Source organism: Leucoraja erinacea, chromosome 2, assembly GCF_028641065.1.
Source record: "Leucoraja erinacea ecotype New England chromosome 2, Leri_hhj_1, whole genome shotgun sequence".
NCBI classification, from domain to species: domain Eukaryota; kingdom Metazoa; phylum Chordata; class Chondrichthyes; order Rajiformes; family Rajidae; genus Leucoraja; species Leucoraja erinaceus.
This window is the reverse complement of record NC_073378.1, coordinates 62,479,212-62,497,849: the sequence shown is the minus strand read 5'-3', so window position 1 is coordinate 62,497,849 and position 18,638 is coordinate 62,479,212. Positions and strand designations below refer to the sequence as shown.

General features: G+C 45.7%; 2 protein-coding genes across 4 annotated transcripts in view; one reads left to right on the top strand and one right to left on the bottom strand.

Annotated features, from left to right (window-relative positions):
- The window catches only part of galnt1 (UDP-N-acetyl-alpha-D-galactosamine:polypeptide N-acetylgalactosaminyltransferase 1), an 85,186-nt gene extending 79,574 nt beyond the window's left edge, over positions 1–5,612 (bottom strand). The window contains exon 1 of the mRNA XM_055657806.1: positions 4,856–5,612. The gene's annotated coding sequence lies outside the window, so the exon portion shown is untranslated. The remainder of the gene's footprint in view (positions 1–4,855) is intronic.
- A 496-nt stretch (positions 5,613–6,108) lies between these two features.
- Positions 6,109–18,638, top strand: part of ino80c (INO80 complex subunit C) — a 32,391-nt gene continuing 19,861 nt past the window's right edge. The window contains exons 1-2 of one of the 3 annotated variants that reach the window (XM_055657821.1): positions 6,109–6,347; positions 9,245–9,355. In XM_055657821.1, coding sequence (XP_055513796.1) covers positions 6,201–6,347; positions 9,245–9,355 — 258 coding nt within the window. In that variant the 5' untranslated portion in view covers positions 6,109–6,200. The remainder of the gene's footprint in view (positions 6,348–9,244; positions 9,356–18,638) is intronic. The other 2 variants (XM_055657830.1, XM_055657814.1) reach the window with 2 other exon arrangements.

Below are 18,638 nucleotides of genomic sequence, written 5' to 3'. Positions count from 1 at the left end.
GGGGGGGAGAGGGGAGGGGAGGAGAGGGGAGGGGAGGAGGTGGAGAGGAGGGGAGGAGGAGAGGGGAAGAGGAGAGAGAGGGAGGGAGGGAGTGGGAAGGAGGGGGGGGAGGAGAGGGAAGGGGAGGAGAGGATTGGGGGGGGAAGGGAGGGGGTGAGGGGAGGAGGGAGGGGGGGGGAAAGGGGAGGAGGGAGGGGGGGAAGGGGAGGAGAGAGGGGGAAGGGGGAGGAGAGAGGGGGAAGGGGAGGAGAGAGGGGTTAGGAGAGGAGGAGGGGGGTAGGAGAGGGGGGGGGGGAGGAGAAGGGGGGGGGAGAGAGGGGGGGGAGGAGAGAGGGGGGGGGAGGAGAGAGGGGGGGGAGGAGGAGGGGGGGGGCAGGGGGGAGGGGGGGGAGGAGAGAGGGGGGGAGGAGGAGAGGGGGGGAGAGAGGGGGGGGGGAGAGGGGGGAGGGGAGGGGAGGAGGGGGGGGGAGAGGAGAGGGGGGAGGGGGAGAGGGGGGGGGGGAGAGGGAGGAGAGGGGGGGGAGGAGAGGGGGGGGAGAGAGAGGGGGGAGAAGGGGGGGGGAGAGGGGGGGGGGGGAGGGGGAGGGGGGGGAGGGGGGGAGGGGGGGGGGGAGAGAGGGGGGAGAAGGGGGGGAGGGAGGGAGGGAGGGGAGGGGGGGGATGGGGGTGTGGGAGGGACGGGGGGAGAGAGGGGGAAAGTGGGGGGAGGAGGAGAGAGGGGAGAGGGGGGGAGGGGAGAGAGGGGGGGGAGAAAAGGGGGGGGGGGGGAGGAGCAGGGGGGGGAGGGGGGGGGGGAGGAGAGAGGGGGGGGAACAGGGGGGAGGGCAGGGGGGGGGAGGGCAGGGGGGGAGGAGGGAGAGGGGGGGGAGGAGAGGGGGGAGGAGAGGGGGGGGGAGAGGAAATAGAGGAGGGGGGGAAGGGAAGGAGGGAGGGAGAACCTAAAACATATTTTAGAACCAAAAAAGACACATTCTGCAAGCATTGTAGAACCAAAAGAGACACTTTTTACAAACATTTTAGAACCAATAAACACTTTTTGCAAACATTTTAGAACCAATACACATTCTGCAAGCGTTTTAGAACCACTAAGGACACTTACATTTGAGTAGACGCGTTCAGTGTTATTCACAGCTCAGAGAAACGTGACCCTGCCTTCCTCCAGCTTGCAGACACTGATTGAGGCACACCACTTCCTGGTTTTATAGTCCCTCCCTCCTGCCGCCAGCAGGGGCAGCAGAGGGAATGGGGAATTGTGTAAAACCATTAATATCTCTGTCATATTTCATCGATGGGAAAAATCCTCGGCACACATACGGCGGAGGGGGGCTCTGAGCGAGGTGGCCAAAAATGACGGCCGTAGGTGGCGGCGTTCTCTCGGAAATCACAGCACAGATGGCCAAAGCTGGTCAAGAAAAGACTTTTAGATAGATAGCTATAGATAGATAGATAGATAGATAGATAGATAGATAGATAGATAGATAGATAGATAGATAGATAGATAGATATTAGCTGAAATGAAGATCATTTAAAGATTCTAACAAAAAAGACAATTTGGATAGATTAAAACAGCAAAATATTTTGTACAAGTATTCAGATAATAGGTGCAGGATGATCATGGCTGATCATCCACAATCAGTGACACGTTCCTGCCTTCTCGCCATATCCCCTGCCTTTAAGAGTTCTATTTAATGGCCCTGTCCCACTGTACGAGTTCATTCAAGAGTTCTCCCGAGTTTGCCCTGATTCGAACTCAGAGATTTATGATAATGGCTGCTCGTTGGTACTCAGGGCTCTCGTGGACATTTTTCAACATGTTAAAAAATCTTCACGAGTTTTCCCGAGCTCACCACGTTTCCCGAGTACCTGCCATTAGCGTTACAAGCCACTAAGAGACGTCTCGAGCTCCGACGTACCCGCTACGTGCTTCCAGGAGTTTGAATTATTTTTTTAAACTCGGGAGAGCTCTTGAATGAGCTTGTACAGTGGGACAGCCCCATACCTCTCTCTTGAAAGCATCCAGAGAATTGCCTCCACTGCCTTCTGAGGCAGAGAATTCCACAGATTCACAACTCTCTGGGTAAAAATGTTTTTCCTCATCTCCGTTCTAAATGGCCTACCCCAAATTCTTAAACTGTGGCCCCTGGTTCTGGATTCTCCCAACATCGGGAACATGTTTCTTGCCTCTAGCATGTTCAATCCCTTAATAATCTTATATGTTTCAATAAGATCCCCTCACATCCTAAACTCCAGAGTATACAAGCCCAGCCGCTTTATTCTATCAACATATGACAGTCCCGCCATCCCGGGAATTAACCTTGTGAACTTACGCTGTACTCCCTCAATAGCAAGAATGTCCTTCCTCAAATTTGGAGACCAAAACTGCACACAATACTCCAGGTGTGGTCTCACTAGGGCCCTGTACAACTGCAGAAGGAGCTCTTTGCTCCTGTACTCAACTCCTCTTGTTATGAAGGCCAACATGCCATTAGCTTTCTTCACTGCCTGCTGTACTTGCATGCTTACTTTCAGTAACTGATGAACCAGGACCCCCAGATCTCATCGTATTATTCATGATAACGCATCCATACTCAAAATGTACTCATTTTAAAACTGCTCCAATGTAAATTAAACCTAAATGCACACCGTTTTAATATCAGTGGGAGCCGTCTCATTCCTCAGATACATTAAAAGAGAAATAGGCGACGTTTCGGGTCGATACCCTTCTTCAGTCTGAAGAATGGTCTTGACTCGAAACATCATCTATTCCTTGTTTCCAGAGATTCTGCCGGACCCGCTGAGTTACTCCAGCATTTTGGGTCCATCTTTGGCATAAACCAGCATCTGCATTTCCTTCCTACTCATTAGTGTTAATTCCATACCACGGAGGAAGAAAATAAATGGGAAGGCGTGAAGTGCAAAACCATAAATGGCTATCTGTAGTTTGTCCTTTCTTTAGGCCATAATGTACATTTTAAAATACCCTTACAATGGTTGCATTGACTATACCACTACTATGTTGACTAAACATGATCTCCAATAAAATAAAAAGAACATACTGAATTAATGTATATGTAATTAGATGGAGTTTGTGCTTCTATGTTAAACAGAGGCAATGTCCACTTCCAACATTTAAATTTAAAATATACATCCCAAACTACCGTGGAAAATAATAGCATTCTGGTTAAGCCAGTAATCCCCCTTCCAAATGAAGAAAATTAAAGTCATGTGTTAATTAATAGAAAGTAAAAAATGCTAAACTCAATAATGGGTATAATAATACCACAGACTTGATTCAGGCAGAAAGAATCTGTGGAATTAAAACTGATTCAGAAAAATATGAATCAAATATCCAGCTGAGAAGCAGATTTCAAGCTGCCAATTTGACTGCTTCCTGATCCCCTCATCATAATTCTGGCTTTCTGCACCGTTTAGCAATGTTCCACGAGCAGATAACTTTAGTCTGATATTGTTAAACGTGAAACTGGTAATGATCTAAAATCAAAGAAAATTTAAAGTAAAATTTTGAAGAAAAAATATAAATAATGTTGAAGGCAAGATGCTGGCAGGATCGTTTTTCACCAAATGCAAATTGTTAACATCAGCTCCCAAATATATATTTCTAATCCAATTTCATAACTGAATCAAATTCAGCAAGAGTACATTATTAAAAGTTCATTGAAGTACAGCATCAATTGCCATGCATAAGTAGCCAATCACCCCCCCAGTGGCAATTTTCCAAATGCTTCGTGTTACAGGAACTTTCCAAGTCCACAAAACTCAAGACTGATAACGACTCTGCCTTATTTTTTCCAGAAATAAAACATTTAAATAAGTATTACACCGGTTATGTTTCAGCACGTGTGTAAAAATCATTTTATCTCACTATGCACCAAAAATTAAGTTGGTATATAGAGAACAGCTAACATTAAATCCTCAAGAAAAACTAAACTCCTTCATCCCGGATATCAACGTTATAGGGTAAGACTCTCCTTTACTATTTGTTAGTCTTACATTTATATCGTATACATTTGTAACCCCCACCCCCCCCAAAAATGGTACTGGGTATAAAACTAGACATAACATTCAGGAGCACCGCTACAGCAAGTTTACTCTACCATAATTGGATAAAGGTGATCACGTAGAAGTTTCGATAGGCAAAACAAGCCTGACAATAGAAGTTAAAACCCGGAAACTATGTTGGAAATATGCACCTCACTCCTCCGCACAACACCTTCAGATGTTGAAATCCATTGCTAAATTTGTGGCCTGCCTGATAATATTGAAGCGGGGCCGGGGAAAGAGGGCCGGGTCGGATAGTGTGTGTTAGCCAACATCAAATCGTGTTAAAGAAGGAACTGCAGATGCTGGGAAATCGAAGGTAGACAAAAGTGCTGGAGAAAGTCAGCGGGTGCAGCAGCATCTATGGAGCGAAGGAAATAGGCAACGTTTCGGGCCGAAACCCTTCTTCAGTCTGATGTGCAACGTTTCGGACCGAAACCCTTCTTCAGTCTGATGTGCAACGTTTCGGACCGAAACCCTTCTTCAGCACGAAACGTTGCCTATTTCCTTCGCTCCATAGATGCTGCTGCACCCGCTGAGTTTCTCCAGCACTTTTGTCTACCATCAAATCGTGTTATCTTGTTGAGCTTTAAAGATTTTGCTCTAGATCATTCACCGCGCGCAGAAAAAAATCGTTACTTCATGTATCCAATTTCAAAGGCAGGACACAAGTTGTTGGTCACACAGCAGATCCAATCGACTTTTTTTAAAGGATTCAAACATCCCGCAATTGTTTCCCACAACTCTGGTATTCAGGTGAAAACCGTAGTGTTGCCGGCCCCAGCTTGACACTTACCGTCTCGATGGGTGTGGGTTGGACGGACTGACTTCTCCGCTCCTTCTTTAACGACACATTTTCACTGAGACCGCACTCCGCACAACAGAGTTCACAGCGACCAAGACCTAATCCCCTCCAAGTCGGCGAGCAGCGAGCGCGCTTGCCTTCGTCTTTCAGAGGCCAACGAGGGATCTCTCCGATGGCAATGTCCGTGGCAGGGGCAGCAGGTCAGCCAGGTACTTCGGATCACTGCGCTCGGAGATTACTCTCGGGGGAGAATGAGCTCGACACAGGGAAATGGTGCGAGGAGTGCGGGCACACACCATTCCGCCGTCGGGCTGATCAGCGCCGTGTCATGAGCCGTCTCCGCTCCGCTCCGTTCGCAGCCCAGCCCGGCCGTCGCGCGTGCCGAATGGCGTCGGTTGAATTAAGCCGCGCGCTCCTTTGTGATGCGTCGCCTGCCCCGTGCAGAAGCCGTTGCCGTTACCGTTAGCGCCGGTCCGGCCCGGGCCGCGCGCAGCGCTTCACTTCACTCCACCCGTCAGGGAAAACACAAGCGGCGCCACCCGGAAATGAATCTGCAGCGGCGCGTTCCACGTCATTAGGCAGAGCTGGCGAAGTTTCATCTCTCGATTGCACAATACTTTTTGTTTGCCGGTTGTTCGAGGATTAATTTGGAGAGTTAGAGCTATGCTTTTGAAAAGTCAAAATGCTGTTCATTGTCATTTTCTATGTACTTGGTTGGAATAGAGAACGTGAACATTTCATGCTGAGCTTGCAATCACACATCTAACCATGTATCTGGCAATATACATTGTCACAAACAGGACAGCCCTGGCACAAACTAAAGGAGAAGTGGTACAAGATGCCTGTAACCAAAAAAATGTGTTCTTAATTGATGTGTAATGTGCCTGAATCGGACATGGAGAAAAACTTTAATCAATGTACACAGCTTTTAAAAAAACACAAGCAAAAAAAATAGGACGGAAATTTAAAAAAGTAATTCGCTGACAGGTTAATGACCCGTTTGACTTTCAATCATAAGTTAATGACCGAACAGATTTGCTTGATTAAAAATGGAAACGGGAGATACCAGGAAATAGAAATAGTTAAAATAGTGAAAGATTTTAATAATAAAGCGTCCACCTATTGTCAGGTTACCTTTCGCGTTATGTAATCGTAAATATATATATTTTTAAATTCTATTTTCGTTTCGTTGCATCTATCACAATTTTCCACTACAATTGCATCACAGTAACTGTCTCCAGACCCGACAAGCTCTCGCCGCGCATGCCCACGACGTTCCGCGTGACGCAAGGACGTACCGGTGGCGTTTCCCTGGTTTCACGGTGACGGGAAAAGAATGGCGGCGGCGGCGGCCTCCTCCTCGTCTTCATCCTCGCCTGTACCGATCGCAGCATCTACTCCTTCCAAGGTTCGTAATAAGAAAAGACCAACAAGCCCGGGAAACAGTGGCAATGCAACCGCGAAAAAGAAGAAACTGGGGCAGGTAATTTCAACGAGTGTTTGGGGTCGATCTTGCGAGAGCCCAGGCATGTGTACCTGCAGATTGCAGCTGATCGTCCTAACTTCACCGTGGATGCTGGAAAGCCTGAATTAAATGTAGAAAACGCGGGCTACGGCCACAGATCAGGTAAAACCTATAGAGAGGGAAATAGTTAATGTATCTATTTCCTTGCATCGGAGCGGAATTAGCAATAAACTCTTTAGGTTTATTATTGTCTAGGTTTATTATTGTCACGTGTACCGAGGTACAATGAAAAGCTATGTTTTGCATACAATCCAAGCAGATCCGATATACCATGTAGATACAATCAGTTCAAACTCAACTACAATAGATAGAAAAAAGACGAGGGTATGGATTGCAGAATATAGTTTTCAGCATTGTAGTGCATCAGTTCCTTAGACAAAGTCCACAATGGGGTGCAGGTGAATTGAACAATACCCTAGCTTATGGAAGGACCGTTCAGAAGTCTAATAGTGGAGTTGAAGAAGTTGTCCCTGAGTCTGGTGGTGCACGCTTTCAAGCTTCTGTCCTTTAATAGTAGTGTTTTGTCTTCAGTTGTCAATCTCCTTCCTGTACTCCGTCTTGTCATTGTTTGTGATTTGGCTCACCACGATGGTATTGTCTGCAAACTTGAGTGAATGAATGAATAAGTTTATGGATGAATTAATACGTTTATTGGCCAAGTATGTACGCATTCAAGGAATGTGCCTTGGTGCTCCACTTGCAGGCAACAACATGACATACAGTAAACAATTAAGAATAAAACATTAAACATTAAAACATTAAGAACAAAACACCATAGTTTAAACATGTGAATGAAACAAAATACCAGAGCAAAAGGAGGCTACAGACTTTTGGTTATTGAGTAGAGCTACTACTGCTTGTAGATGAAATTGGAGCTGAATTTGGCTGTACAGTCATAAGTTTAAAGGGAGTGTACAAGGGGACTGAGAACGTAGAACGTAGAGTACAGGTATTGAGAATTATTGTGGAGGAGGTGTTGTCACCTATTTTTGCTGATTGAGGCCTGTGGGTCAGAAAGTTGAGGGTCCAGTGGCAGATAGGGCTGCTGTTTCCTTGGTCCAGGAGATTGGATAGGATTGAAGGCAGAAATATAGTCGTTAATAGGAGCCTAATGTAGGAGTCGTTGTGTAGGCCAGGACTGGAGTGGAGAGAACCTTAAATGGGAAAGGTTAGGAACAGAGTTTTGATGAAAAGGCCATTGTCCCATAATGTAACCCCTCGCCCTACTGGTGACCCAAAACGTCATCTGTCCATTTCCTCCTCAGACACTGCCTGATCTGCGAAGTTTCTCCACTTCATGTTTTGCTCAAGATTGCAGCATCAGTATCCCCTTGTGTCTCTACTTTCTGGAGGTGCTGGCTGGCCTAATAAATGTTTACAGGAAATTTCTGTTTGTATAGTATAATTTATATGGTAAATAATATATTTCAATAGTAAAAGTAGAAATTATGGAAACTTTCTGTAGGTTTGTTTGTTTTAATATCAGATTTCCAATTCTTGTGCCTTTACATTATTTGTAATATAAGGATTAAAAATGTTGCTTTGCATAATGTTCTGTTCTGCTTATGTGTTTTGGAAATTCATCCTATTGGTTTTCTATATACAAAATATATTGAATGACGGGGCTGTAATACTAGCATCTTTGGTACCCTGACCTCGGGATGTCTAATCCAGGAGGATCTTTGCCATATAATTAGTTATATAAATAAAATATAATGGAAAGTAAAATGCATTTAATCCAAGGCTATGGGTGACCCATTGCATTGGAGAGCTATGGGAATAAGCAAGAGTAAGCAATGGGGGGGCGGGGATGTTGATTGGCAAATGGGTGGAGTGACAAATGGGTGGAGTGACAAGGGATAGAGATGAAAAAGAGATAAAGATATCAGATGACGAGAAGAGAGGTCGGTGAAACATAAAGGGAGGGAGGATAAGGAATGAGGAAAGAAGAGGAAAATGTAGAGACAGAGGGAGGGATATCAATTGAAGGGGACAAGATATTTTTTTTTGGGGGGGAAGGGGTTGGATAGTGGGAGAAAAAGGTTGTCATGGGGGGCAGCACAGATGGGTGAAGGAGGGTATCACTTAAAATTGGAGAATTCAATGTTCATATTGTTGGTTTGTAACCAACCAATGATAATGTGCTGTGTTCTAATGGGAAAGTAGTGCAGGCTCAAAGGCCCTAATGGCTTACTCCTGCTCCTATTTTTTTAAGGTTGTAGCTAAATAATTGGCCATCATCATGCAGGAAGTAAAAAAGTTGGGATATTATGCTTCTGTTGCACTGCTGTTGGTGGGGGCACATTTGGAACATTGTGTTCAGTTTTAGTTGTCCCATTAAAGGAAGGATGATGTTAAGCTGAAAAGAGTGCAGTGAAGATTTACAAGGATGTTGCCAGGACTTGAGGGCCTGAGCCACAGGGAGAGGTTGGGCAGGCTAGTACTTTATTCCTTGGAGTGCAGGAAGATGAGTGGTGATCTTATAGATGTGTATAAGAACATGAGGGAAATACATATTGTAGGTACAGAGCCTTTTACTGAGTAAAAGATAATCCAGAACAAGAGGGCATAAGTTTAAGGTGAATGGGGAAAGATTTAATGGGGTGACTTTTTCACACACATGGTGGTGAGTATTTGGAACAAGCTGCCAGAGGAGGTCATTGAGGTTGGTGTAACACCATTTAAAATACATTTGGACTGGTTCATGGACATGAAAGGTTTAGAGGGATATGGGCCAAACACAGGCAGGTGGGACTAGTTTAGTTGGCGGCTTCTTGGTTGGCATGGCAAGTTTGGCCAAAGGGCTTATTTTCATTGTGTATGACTGTGAAATCAGATTTTCCTTTTTTCTGCAGAATGTTGTATTGGATACCATTGGTGAAAATAAAAATGTGGCTGCCGATTCTAGTCCAGGACATGGAGAGCCTGCAGTAAAGCCTTTGAAATTTAAGGATCCAAATTTTGTCGTAAGTACTTTTGTCTATTCAATTAGAGTCAATTTAATTTGCTTTTTAGCCCTTGATTGATTTGGCAACCAGCCACGACCTTCTCTTTCAATCATTCAAAATATAATTTGCATCTTTCAAAAGTTTGATAATTGTCAATAGATTTTGTTTAGTGCGCACTTAGAAGTGTATGAAGCTTTTGGTTAACCCCTCCTCTTTTATGCGACTTCCAAGACTTGGCGCAAAGAAGACAAGAAAATAATGGCAGGGATAATTCACCTTTCCCCATCAAGTCTGTATTGGCATTCAAGATGACTGTGGCTAATTTAAGTCCTTTTTTGTGTCATTTTCAAATAGCCCTCAATCCAAAATTTTATCTACCCTATTAATGCCTCCAGTGATCAATGCTGAACAACCCTCTGAAGAAGAGAATTACAGAGATTTGTCTTCCTATGTGATGAAAAAATTCCTATACACCTGATTTTACATGATTTCTCCATTATCATACTATGTATCTTTGTTCAAGACTTTTCCACTAGTGGAAACATCTTAACATCCAACCGCTCGTGCCCTGCTTAGGATCATGTGTTTTAATAAGTTCACTCCCCAATCTTTTACTTTCTAAATAATACAGATCTAAAGGCCTTCAATTCCATGTAATCGACGCACTGTGTAAATATGAAGGAAGTTTTTGTGTTCGCCATACTTTTAAATCTTGGTCTTGGTATTTGTTTATTATTATAATGTATTCCGAGATACAATGGATTTGTGGCGCAATCAGCCATATACACACACACAACAGTACAACAACTGTGCAAGAAATAGCATTGCAGCTCCAGGGAAAGTTCAGATAAATAAAAAACATGGAGATAAGTTGGAGATCGGGACCACACCCTTGATTATGAGACATCAGTTCAGTAGTCTGATAACAGCAGGGAAGAAGCCGTTCCTTAATTTGGTGGTACGTGCTGGGCTACATCCACAATTTTCGGCAATTTCGTAGCCAGACCAAGTTGTGGTGAAACCTGGCAGGATGCATCCTTTGGTGCACCTGTTGAAATGAGTAAGAATTATTGAAGACGTGCTGAATTTCTTTGGGCTTCTGAGAAAGTGGAGGTGCTTACTTGACCTAGTGTCAATGTGTTAATACAAGTGCACAACTTTTTATCCGAAAGCCTTGGGACCAGACACTTTTCGTAATTCGGAATTTTTCGGCGTTCAGAATGGAAGATTTTTAGCGTAGATTTTAACGGCTGGCTCAGTGGTAGAGTGCTCGGCTCATATCCGCAAGGTCGCGTGTTTGCGCCTTGATCCCGGCAGTTACTCGATCGCGAGTTTGAGTCTTCAATGTAGTTTTTTCTTGCAGAATAGGAGAGAATAGCGAGGGTTAGGCTGGGATCATTCTCTGCGAGATGATCTTAGTGCGGGAGACAAGTGTAGGAGAGGTATACTGACTGTGTGGGCAGAACTTTGGAAGTGATTGCCCACCATTCTCAAAAGCCGCTGTGTCTCCCTGTCCCTCCAACTCCAGAGGAATCTGCTCCCCGATGGGCCGCTATGGCGACAAGTGGCAGTTCGCCCACAGCCCGAGCTGCACCACCCCAAGAACAAGACGTACCTTGCACACCATCAGCTTCTGCCCCTACGTGTTCCTCTGGAGTTGGAGCGGGGCTGGGCTGGGCTAGAGTTGCTGATCTGGGATCTCCGTGCTTGCAGTGGGTCTGGGGGTCGGTGTCCCGATGAGGGGGCGCAGCTCGGGCTGTGGGCGAACTGCCACTTGTCGCCGTAGCGGCCCATCGAGGAGCGGCTTCTGGTGATCCTGACGTCTCTCAGCTCCTGTCCAGGGGGGTGGCCAGAGACGTTAGGACCAACAGGAACCCGCTCCCCGATGGGCCGCTACAGCGACAAATGGCAGTTCGACCACAGCCCGAGCTGTGCCCCCTCATCCGCAACCCGGGTTCCTCTGGAGTTGGAACGGGGCTGGGCTAGAGTTGCTGCTGGCTGTGAGTCTTTGGGATCTCCGTGCTTGCAGTCGGTGTCCCGTTGGTCCTGACGTCTCCGGCCACCCCCCTGGACAGGAGCTGACAGGACGTCTCCAGCCACCCCCCTGTACAGGACGTCTCAGCTCCTGTACAGGAGGGTGGCCAGAGACGTCACAGCCCGAGCTGCGCCCCCTCATCCGCAACCCCAAGAACAAGACGTACCTTGCACACCATCAGCTTTTGTCCCTACGGGGAGCGTGTTCCTCTGGAGTTGGAACGGGGCTGGGCTGCTGCTGGCTGTGGGTCTCTGGGATCTCCGTGCTTGCAGCGGGCCTGGGGGTCGGTGTCCCGTTGGTCCTGACGTCTCCGGTGACTGGCATTGACCTGCTGGCATCACCGACGTGAAGACAGTGCAAAGCCCCCGCGCCGGTGCAATGGGCGGGGAGCTGGAGAGGGGAGGGAAGGGATCACACACATGGCCGGGAAGCAGAGGGGTGTAGGTGGGGTGAAACTGAAGGGAGCAACAATCTGCTGCTGCCTGCCCGCTGAGTTAAAAAGTTCCCACGCAAGACTCACGATACACTGTGTATCATGAGTCTACCGTGGGAACTTTTTAACTCAGCGGGCAGGCAGCAGCAGATTGTCAATTATTAACCCTCCCGCGCAATATACCCTCACCTTCTCTTTTATGAATGGGGATTTAGTTCCTCTTTCTTCGAGGACCGACCGGAGGTTCCGCTGTCACCTCTGCGGGCCGCCCTCGGTGAACGTCTTCAAGGACCTTTCTTCAAGGACCGAAAAAATGTCTGCTATTCAGAGCTTTTTGTTATTTGGAATTTCGGATAAAAGGTTGTGCACCTGCAATCTCCATTTCAGCATCATTGATGTTGTTATTGGCATGTATGCCACCCCATTTCCTGAAGTTGATGACGTCCCTTTGTCTTACTGATATTTTGGGAGAGGTTGTGATAGACCCATTATAAAACAATACGGAAACAGGGCCTTTGGCCCATTTTGCCAACCAAGATGCCCCATTGACACTACTCCGACCGGCTAGCGTTTGACCCATATCCCTCTAAACCTTTCCTGTGCATGTACCTGCAAAAACTCTATCCGTACACCCGTCCAAATCAGTCCTGTTTCAGGTCTTGATGCCATGTTACTAAGTTATCTTATAACCTTCCTGTACTCCATCTTCATTTCACTTGCACTTTATGTGCAATGTGACGAATAAAACAGTATTGTATTGTATTGTATCTTCTTGTTTGAGAACCAGCCTACTACATTGATGTCAACTGCAAACTTGTAAATAGAGTTAGTATTTGCTCTCAGTGTTGTGTATACATCAGGGGTGTAGTAAGTGGCTGAGAATGCATCTTTGTGGAGCACTGGTGTTGAGAAATAATGTGGATGATATCTTGTCGCCTATCTTCACTGACTGGTCTATGGATTAGGAAATAAATCCAGTTGCAGCAGGTGGTGCTAACTCCTTTGTCCAAGAGTTAGCAGTTGGGTTTATGTTTAAAATCTTGATATTCCTGAGGTAAAACAAAATCCTTAACTTCCCCCAAATCCTTTTGCCAGTTAATGAAGAAATGTGTAAAGTTACTCTTTAAAAGATAGAATGAAAAATTACATTATTTAAATAGTGAGATTACAAAATTGTGCAAGGGAAAAAAGTGATCTGTGCAAGCAAATGCATGAAAAAAACAAAACTTACAAATGCAGCAAGTGTTTAGCAAGCTGAATGGAATGTTGGCCATTATTGCAAGGGATATGGAGTTTGAAGGCATTCCTATTATGGGCATTTAGAACGATTACTGAGAGTGTAAGTGTGGAATGACACAAAATAGCCAAATAGCAGAGAGCTGAAAATTGTTTATTTTCAGTAGTACAATAAAGATGTGGGTAGCTTGGTCGAAGCATTAAAATTTATCATGGAAAAAAAAAACCAAGCTAGATAAAAGCATGTTCTTCAGGCATTGCAAAAATCTTCAAATCTCCTCAAAGCATCTGCCATTTTATTTGTTGTAGATCTCTTCTGGGGTTTTAACTTCATGTTTTTTTCCCCTTCTTTTGTCAGCTGCTTTTACAGTTAAATAAGATTATCATTGTTTAGGTCTTCAGCATGAGATTCAAGCAAGTCATTGGTATCATCCTTATTAATCCCAAGCTGTAGTTGATTATCAAGGGCCACCAATTTCTCCTTCACATCTTGTATTATCTTAGAAATATCTCCGAAATCATGACCATACGTTTCTTCCAGACACCATTTGTGGCTTTACTTTATCTCAAGTAAGTGGCTGAGAATGCATCTTGTGCTTACTTTATCTCAACCCAAGCATCTGCAATATTCTTAACTGCATTGTCGAGGGTGTATGATGTTTAGACCTCCCAGAAAGTCTTGCCTCTGCCCCATTGTCTACTTTAATATGACTTAGAACATTAGAAAGTACAGCACAGGAACAAGCCCTTCAGCCCAATAAGTGCACTGAATGTGATGTCAAGATAAACTAATCTCATCTGCCTGTACATGATCCATATCCATCCATTCCCTGCATGAATGTGCCCATCTAAAACCTCTTGGTGTCCTCGGTGACTGCCAATCACCACCCCCCCCGGACACTTATTATTATTTATTCAAATCATTTGCTATGTCGCTCTTCCAGGGAGATGCTAAATGCATTTTGTTGTCTCTGTACTGTACACTGACAATGACAATTAAAATTGAATCTGAATCTGAATCTTAAATGCCACCATCATATGTGCCTACACCACCGGCCCCGTAATTGTGTAATTATCCAAATTCAGTAGTCCAAACACAGCCTAACCAAAATCTTATAGAGCTGTATCATGACTTTCTGACTCTTAAAGCAATGCCTCAACCAATGAAGCCAAATATTCCATTAGCCTTCCTTGCCACTATCAATTTGTGTTATCACTTTAAGGGAGTTGTGGATTGGAGCCCAAGACCCCTTTGTACCAACATGATGTCCTGCTATCAACCATAAATCTTCCCTTTGCATTCATCCTCCCAAAATGCAACACCTCACGCTTTTGTGCAAATGTCTTATTAAGGTGCTATGCTTTCGAAGATGCAATTACACTTTGGTCCATTGGCTGGAGAATGTTTGTTGTGTTCAGTGCAAGTACAATATCAATGAAAATCAAGAATGCGGGCATTATCAAGAACCAATTAAAACTTTTAGGATAGTTCTTGGAAGCACAGCACCTCTCCACCTCGGGAACAAACGTTTCAGAGTTTACAATGTGCCAATATCACCCAAACCATTTTGTTGGACATCCAGAAGCTTGGAAGATATACCTTCCAAATGTCTTTTACAGTATGAGGATTCTCGAAAGGATTAAAAAAAAAAACAAAGGTTTGCAATCTCCCACAGCAAACAACAGCATTAGGCTCTCTTTTGCTTTGTGTCCTATCTTTACAATACATGTATGTTCGGGCATACATTTCCAAGATAATCCTGTCTCCCCCACATTGTACATTTGGTCGGCTCAATAACCCCACCCTCTCCCAAATTATCTGAGCCAAAACCATCAGGAAATGCACTCGCTGCAGCATGGTCAGCACTTGCTGCTTCCCCTTGCACTTTGACGTTTCTCAAATTAGTCCTTGCTTTAAATTTACTAAACCACCCTCTGCTTGCCACAAGTTCTTCACTTTCATTACCGTGCTTTTTAGTAAAATCTTTGAACAGGCTCATTGCTTGAACAATCATAAGGCTAATGCATATTTTCTGTTGATTTTGATCTCAAGGCCAAATTTCAAGAATCAAACCACTTAGCCGCTTTATTATGATAGTAGCCTGCATTGGAGCTAATCCTTTAACGAGTTTAAGAATGTGTGCGTTGTACTTTATGATGATACTTGCCATTAGGAACTGACACCCTACACTTTGCCAATTTAGAATGGCGTTGCTCCCTTTGCGGATTGCTTTTGCAAGGCATAGTCATAGCAAAATACTGAAAGAGTTATACAGCACAATGTTTAATGCAGCCCAACACACAAGGCGGCTCTGGCACCCATGCGGCACTGTAAAGAATCGGATACACTGCTCTCTGTACGGAAACTATCCTGTTGCGTCACAGATACTATCTGATTCACTGAGTTCCTCCAGCCGTTTGTACTGTACTGCTCTCAACACGGCGCTCTCTAGACACCTGGGTGGTAGGAGACTTCGGTTGTTTTCCCATGTTCTCATTTTCCCAGTGCACGTAGGAAACTGCAATTTGTAGGAACAAATGTTTGAACATGTTTGACTTTGAATATCTGTGCACTTGTGTCTGTGAGATACGCTTAAGGCGGACCATTGTAAACAGTGGATGGCTCGTAGATGGAAAATTCATGCAGTGGGAGAAACGGAAAGCCCTTAACTTTCACTGGAGAGGTAACAGCTGCAGTGGATTTGGGAAAAAAACTGCAATGCTAGTTGGTCTCCTTCCTGTGAGGTTTCAATAAATCAAAAGGAAACTGGAAAAGGAAATGTGAAATACAAATGAAGGGTCGTTGACCTGAAACATTAACTTTGCACAGATGCTGTTAGACCAGCTGTGTATGTCCGGCATTTTGAAATATTGTTTGGGATATGGTTGTCAAACCTTTGTTCCAAAATGCCAATGAGTCGCAAGCCATTTAATTTTGAAGCTGATTTTTTTATGTTATTTTTCTATATTTTACTTGCTCCATCACCTCAAATAAAAAGTTGAGGACTGACAATCCTTGCTGTTCGTCATCTTTCTTCATTCATGACAAAATCAGAACATGAAAAACACCCCACTTGAAAGATTCTTGTGTTCTCTGCAACATTTACAGAGTATAATGAAAGACAAGTTGCAATTAAATTCATGGAATTGTTAACTATAACATATTCTATTTACTTTATGCTTAGAGAACATACAAATAACTGTATAGCACAGGAACATGCCCATCTGCCAACATGCTGTGCAACAATTGTGTCAGTTTAAACAAATCCCATCTGCCCGCACATGATCTATTTTCCTCCATCTCCTGTGTTCCTGCATCGGTCTAAATGCTTTCTAAATGTTGTATCTGCTTCCACTACATCGTCTGGCAGCATGTTTCAAGCACCTACCACTCTGTTTTATAAAAACAAATTATCCAGCAAATCTCTGTTTAAACTTTCCTCCTCTCACCTTACACCTATGCCCTCTGGTATTTATCAGGTTTCCAATGACATTCAAAGAATCCAATCCAAGTTTCCCCAACCTCTCCTACAGATTCCTCAATTCAGGCACCATACTCTTTTTACTCTCAAAAGCCACTACATACAGGTGCACAACCTTTTTTCCGGTGTTCCGGAAACCGAAAAACTCCTAAAACCGGCCATTTTTTCCAGGATGTCGTCTGCACACCAAAGCTCGCGTTTGGCGCCAAACTTGACCCGAAACGACCCATGGTCAACCCAGGTCTGTACTACTGTAGCGGCTGCCTCCTCCCCGGAGACCAGGGAGACGCTTAAACATCTGTAAATCATTGCTTAAATGTTAGTCAGTTAGTTTGGAGGGCTTTTATGCGAAGAGGGAGGGGTAAAGGGGTAAACTTTAATTCTTTGTCCCCTACCTGGTCGGAGAGGCGGGGAGCGGTCAATGCCTTACCGGGTCACCGTGCAGTAAGCTCCGCAGCGCTGTGGCCGCCGACTCCCAGCTGGGGCTGCGGGCGTCCGGCCGCGGGCTGCGGGCGGCGCCGGTTGTAGCTCCGACCCCGGCAACTCTACCCCTGGCTGCGCGGCGCTCCAAATCCACCCTCGCCTGCGGCCGGACGCCCGCAGCCCCAGCTCCGCGAATGTTGGGAGTCGGCGGCGTCGCAGCACTGGGATACCAGCGGGGAGCGGGCAATGCCTTACCAGGTCGCCGTGCGTTAAGCTCCGGAGCGCTGTGGCCGCCGACTCCCAACATTCACGGAGCTGGGGCTGCGGGCGTCCGGCTGCGGGCGGCGCTGAATTTGGAGCGCCTCGCAGCCAGGGGTAGAGTTGCCGGGGTCGGAGCTCCAACCGGCGCCGCCCGCGAACGGACGGAGCCCCCAGCTCCGCGATGTTGGGAGTCGCCGACCAGGTAGGGGACTAAGAATTAAAGTTTCCCCCTTCACCCCCCACCACCACCACATAAAATTCCTCCAAACTAACTGACTAACATTTATGCAATGATTTACAATGATTCCCCGGTCTCCGGGGAGGAGGCAGCCGCTCCAGACTTTTCAAGCCGCCTGCGCTACCTACCTAATCTACGCTAAATATCTTCCATTCGGAAATCCGAAAATGTCCGAAATCCGACTAGTGTCTGGTCCCAAGGCTTTCGGATAAAAGGTTGTGCACCTGTACTTCCATAGCATGGCTTGATTGATGAAGGCGTTCAGTTTTGATCATGCTGCTAAAAGAAAGATATGTCCAGCTGGGAAGAGGGCAGCAAAAAATTACCACTACTCGAGGGTTTGAGTTAGAGAGAGAGAGAGTGAGAGAGAGGTTAAGTGGACTGGGACTTTATCCTTTGGAACATGGGAGACTGAGGGGTGATCTCATAGACATGTGTAAAATCTTGAAGTTCGTAGATTGGGTGAATACACACAGTCTTTAACTCAGGATTGGGGAATTAAGAACTAGATGACATGGTTTTAAGATGAAACAGGAAAGATTTAATAGGAACAGGTTTTTTCACACCGGGTGGTGGTTATATGGAAGTGTTTCAGGCAGGTAAAATAACAGCATTTTAAAGACGTTTGGATAGGTACATGGATAGGAAAGGTTTAGAGGGATATGGGTCAAACACAATCAAATGGAACTAGTGTGGATGGGAAACTGGGTTGGCGTGGATGAGTTGCACCTGACGCTTGTTTCTATGCTATGAATCTATGCTGTGCACCTTCTTAATCACGCAATCAACTTGTGTTGAGGCTTTCAGGAGCAATTGACTTGAACTCTTGTGGCGGCGCGACTCTCGTCAGCAGCGGCTTCTGCAGCCCGTCCGCGTTTTTATTATTTTTTGTCTATGTTTCTATGTAGTTTTTGTTATTGTTTGTTGGGGTGTGTGTGTGGGGGGGTGGGAGGGAGGGGGTAACTTTTAAATCTCTCCCTGCACGGGAGACCCGACCTTTTCTGTCGGGTCTCCGTGGTCGTTGGGGCTGCAACGAGGAGCGGCCTCCAACAGGAGAAGACCGGGGACTCTGGTGCCGACGACTGACCTCACCGTCGCGGAGCTGGCCGAGTCCGGAACGGGTGGAGCGGTGGTGGAGCGCTGCTGCTGCTGTGGACTGCAACTGCAACTGCGGGTCTGGCGGACGGCAGCAC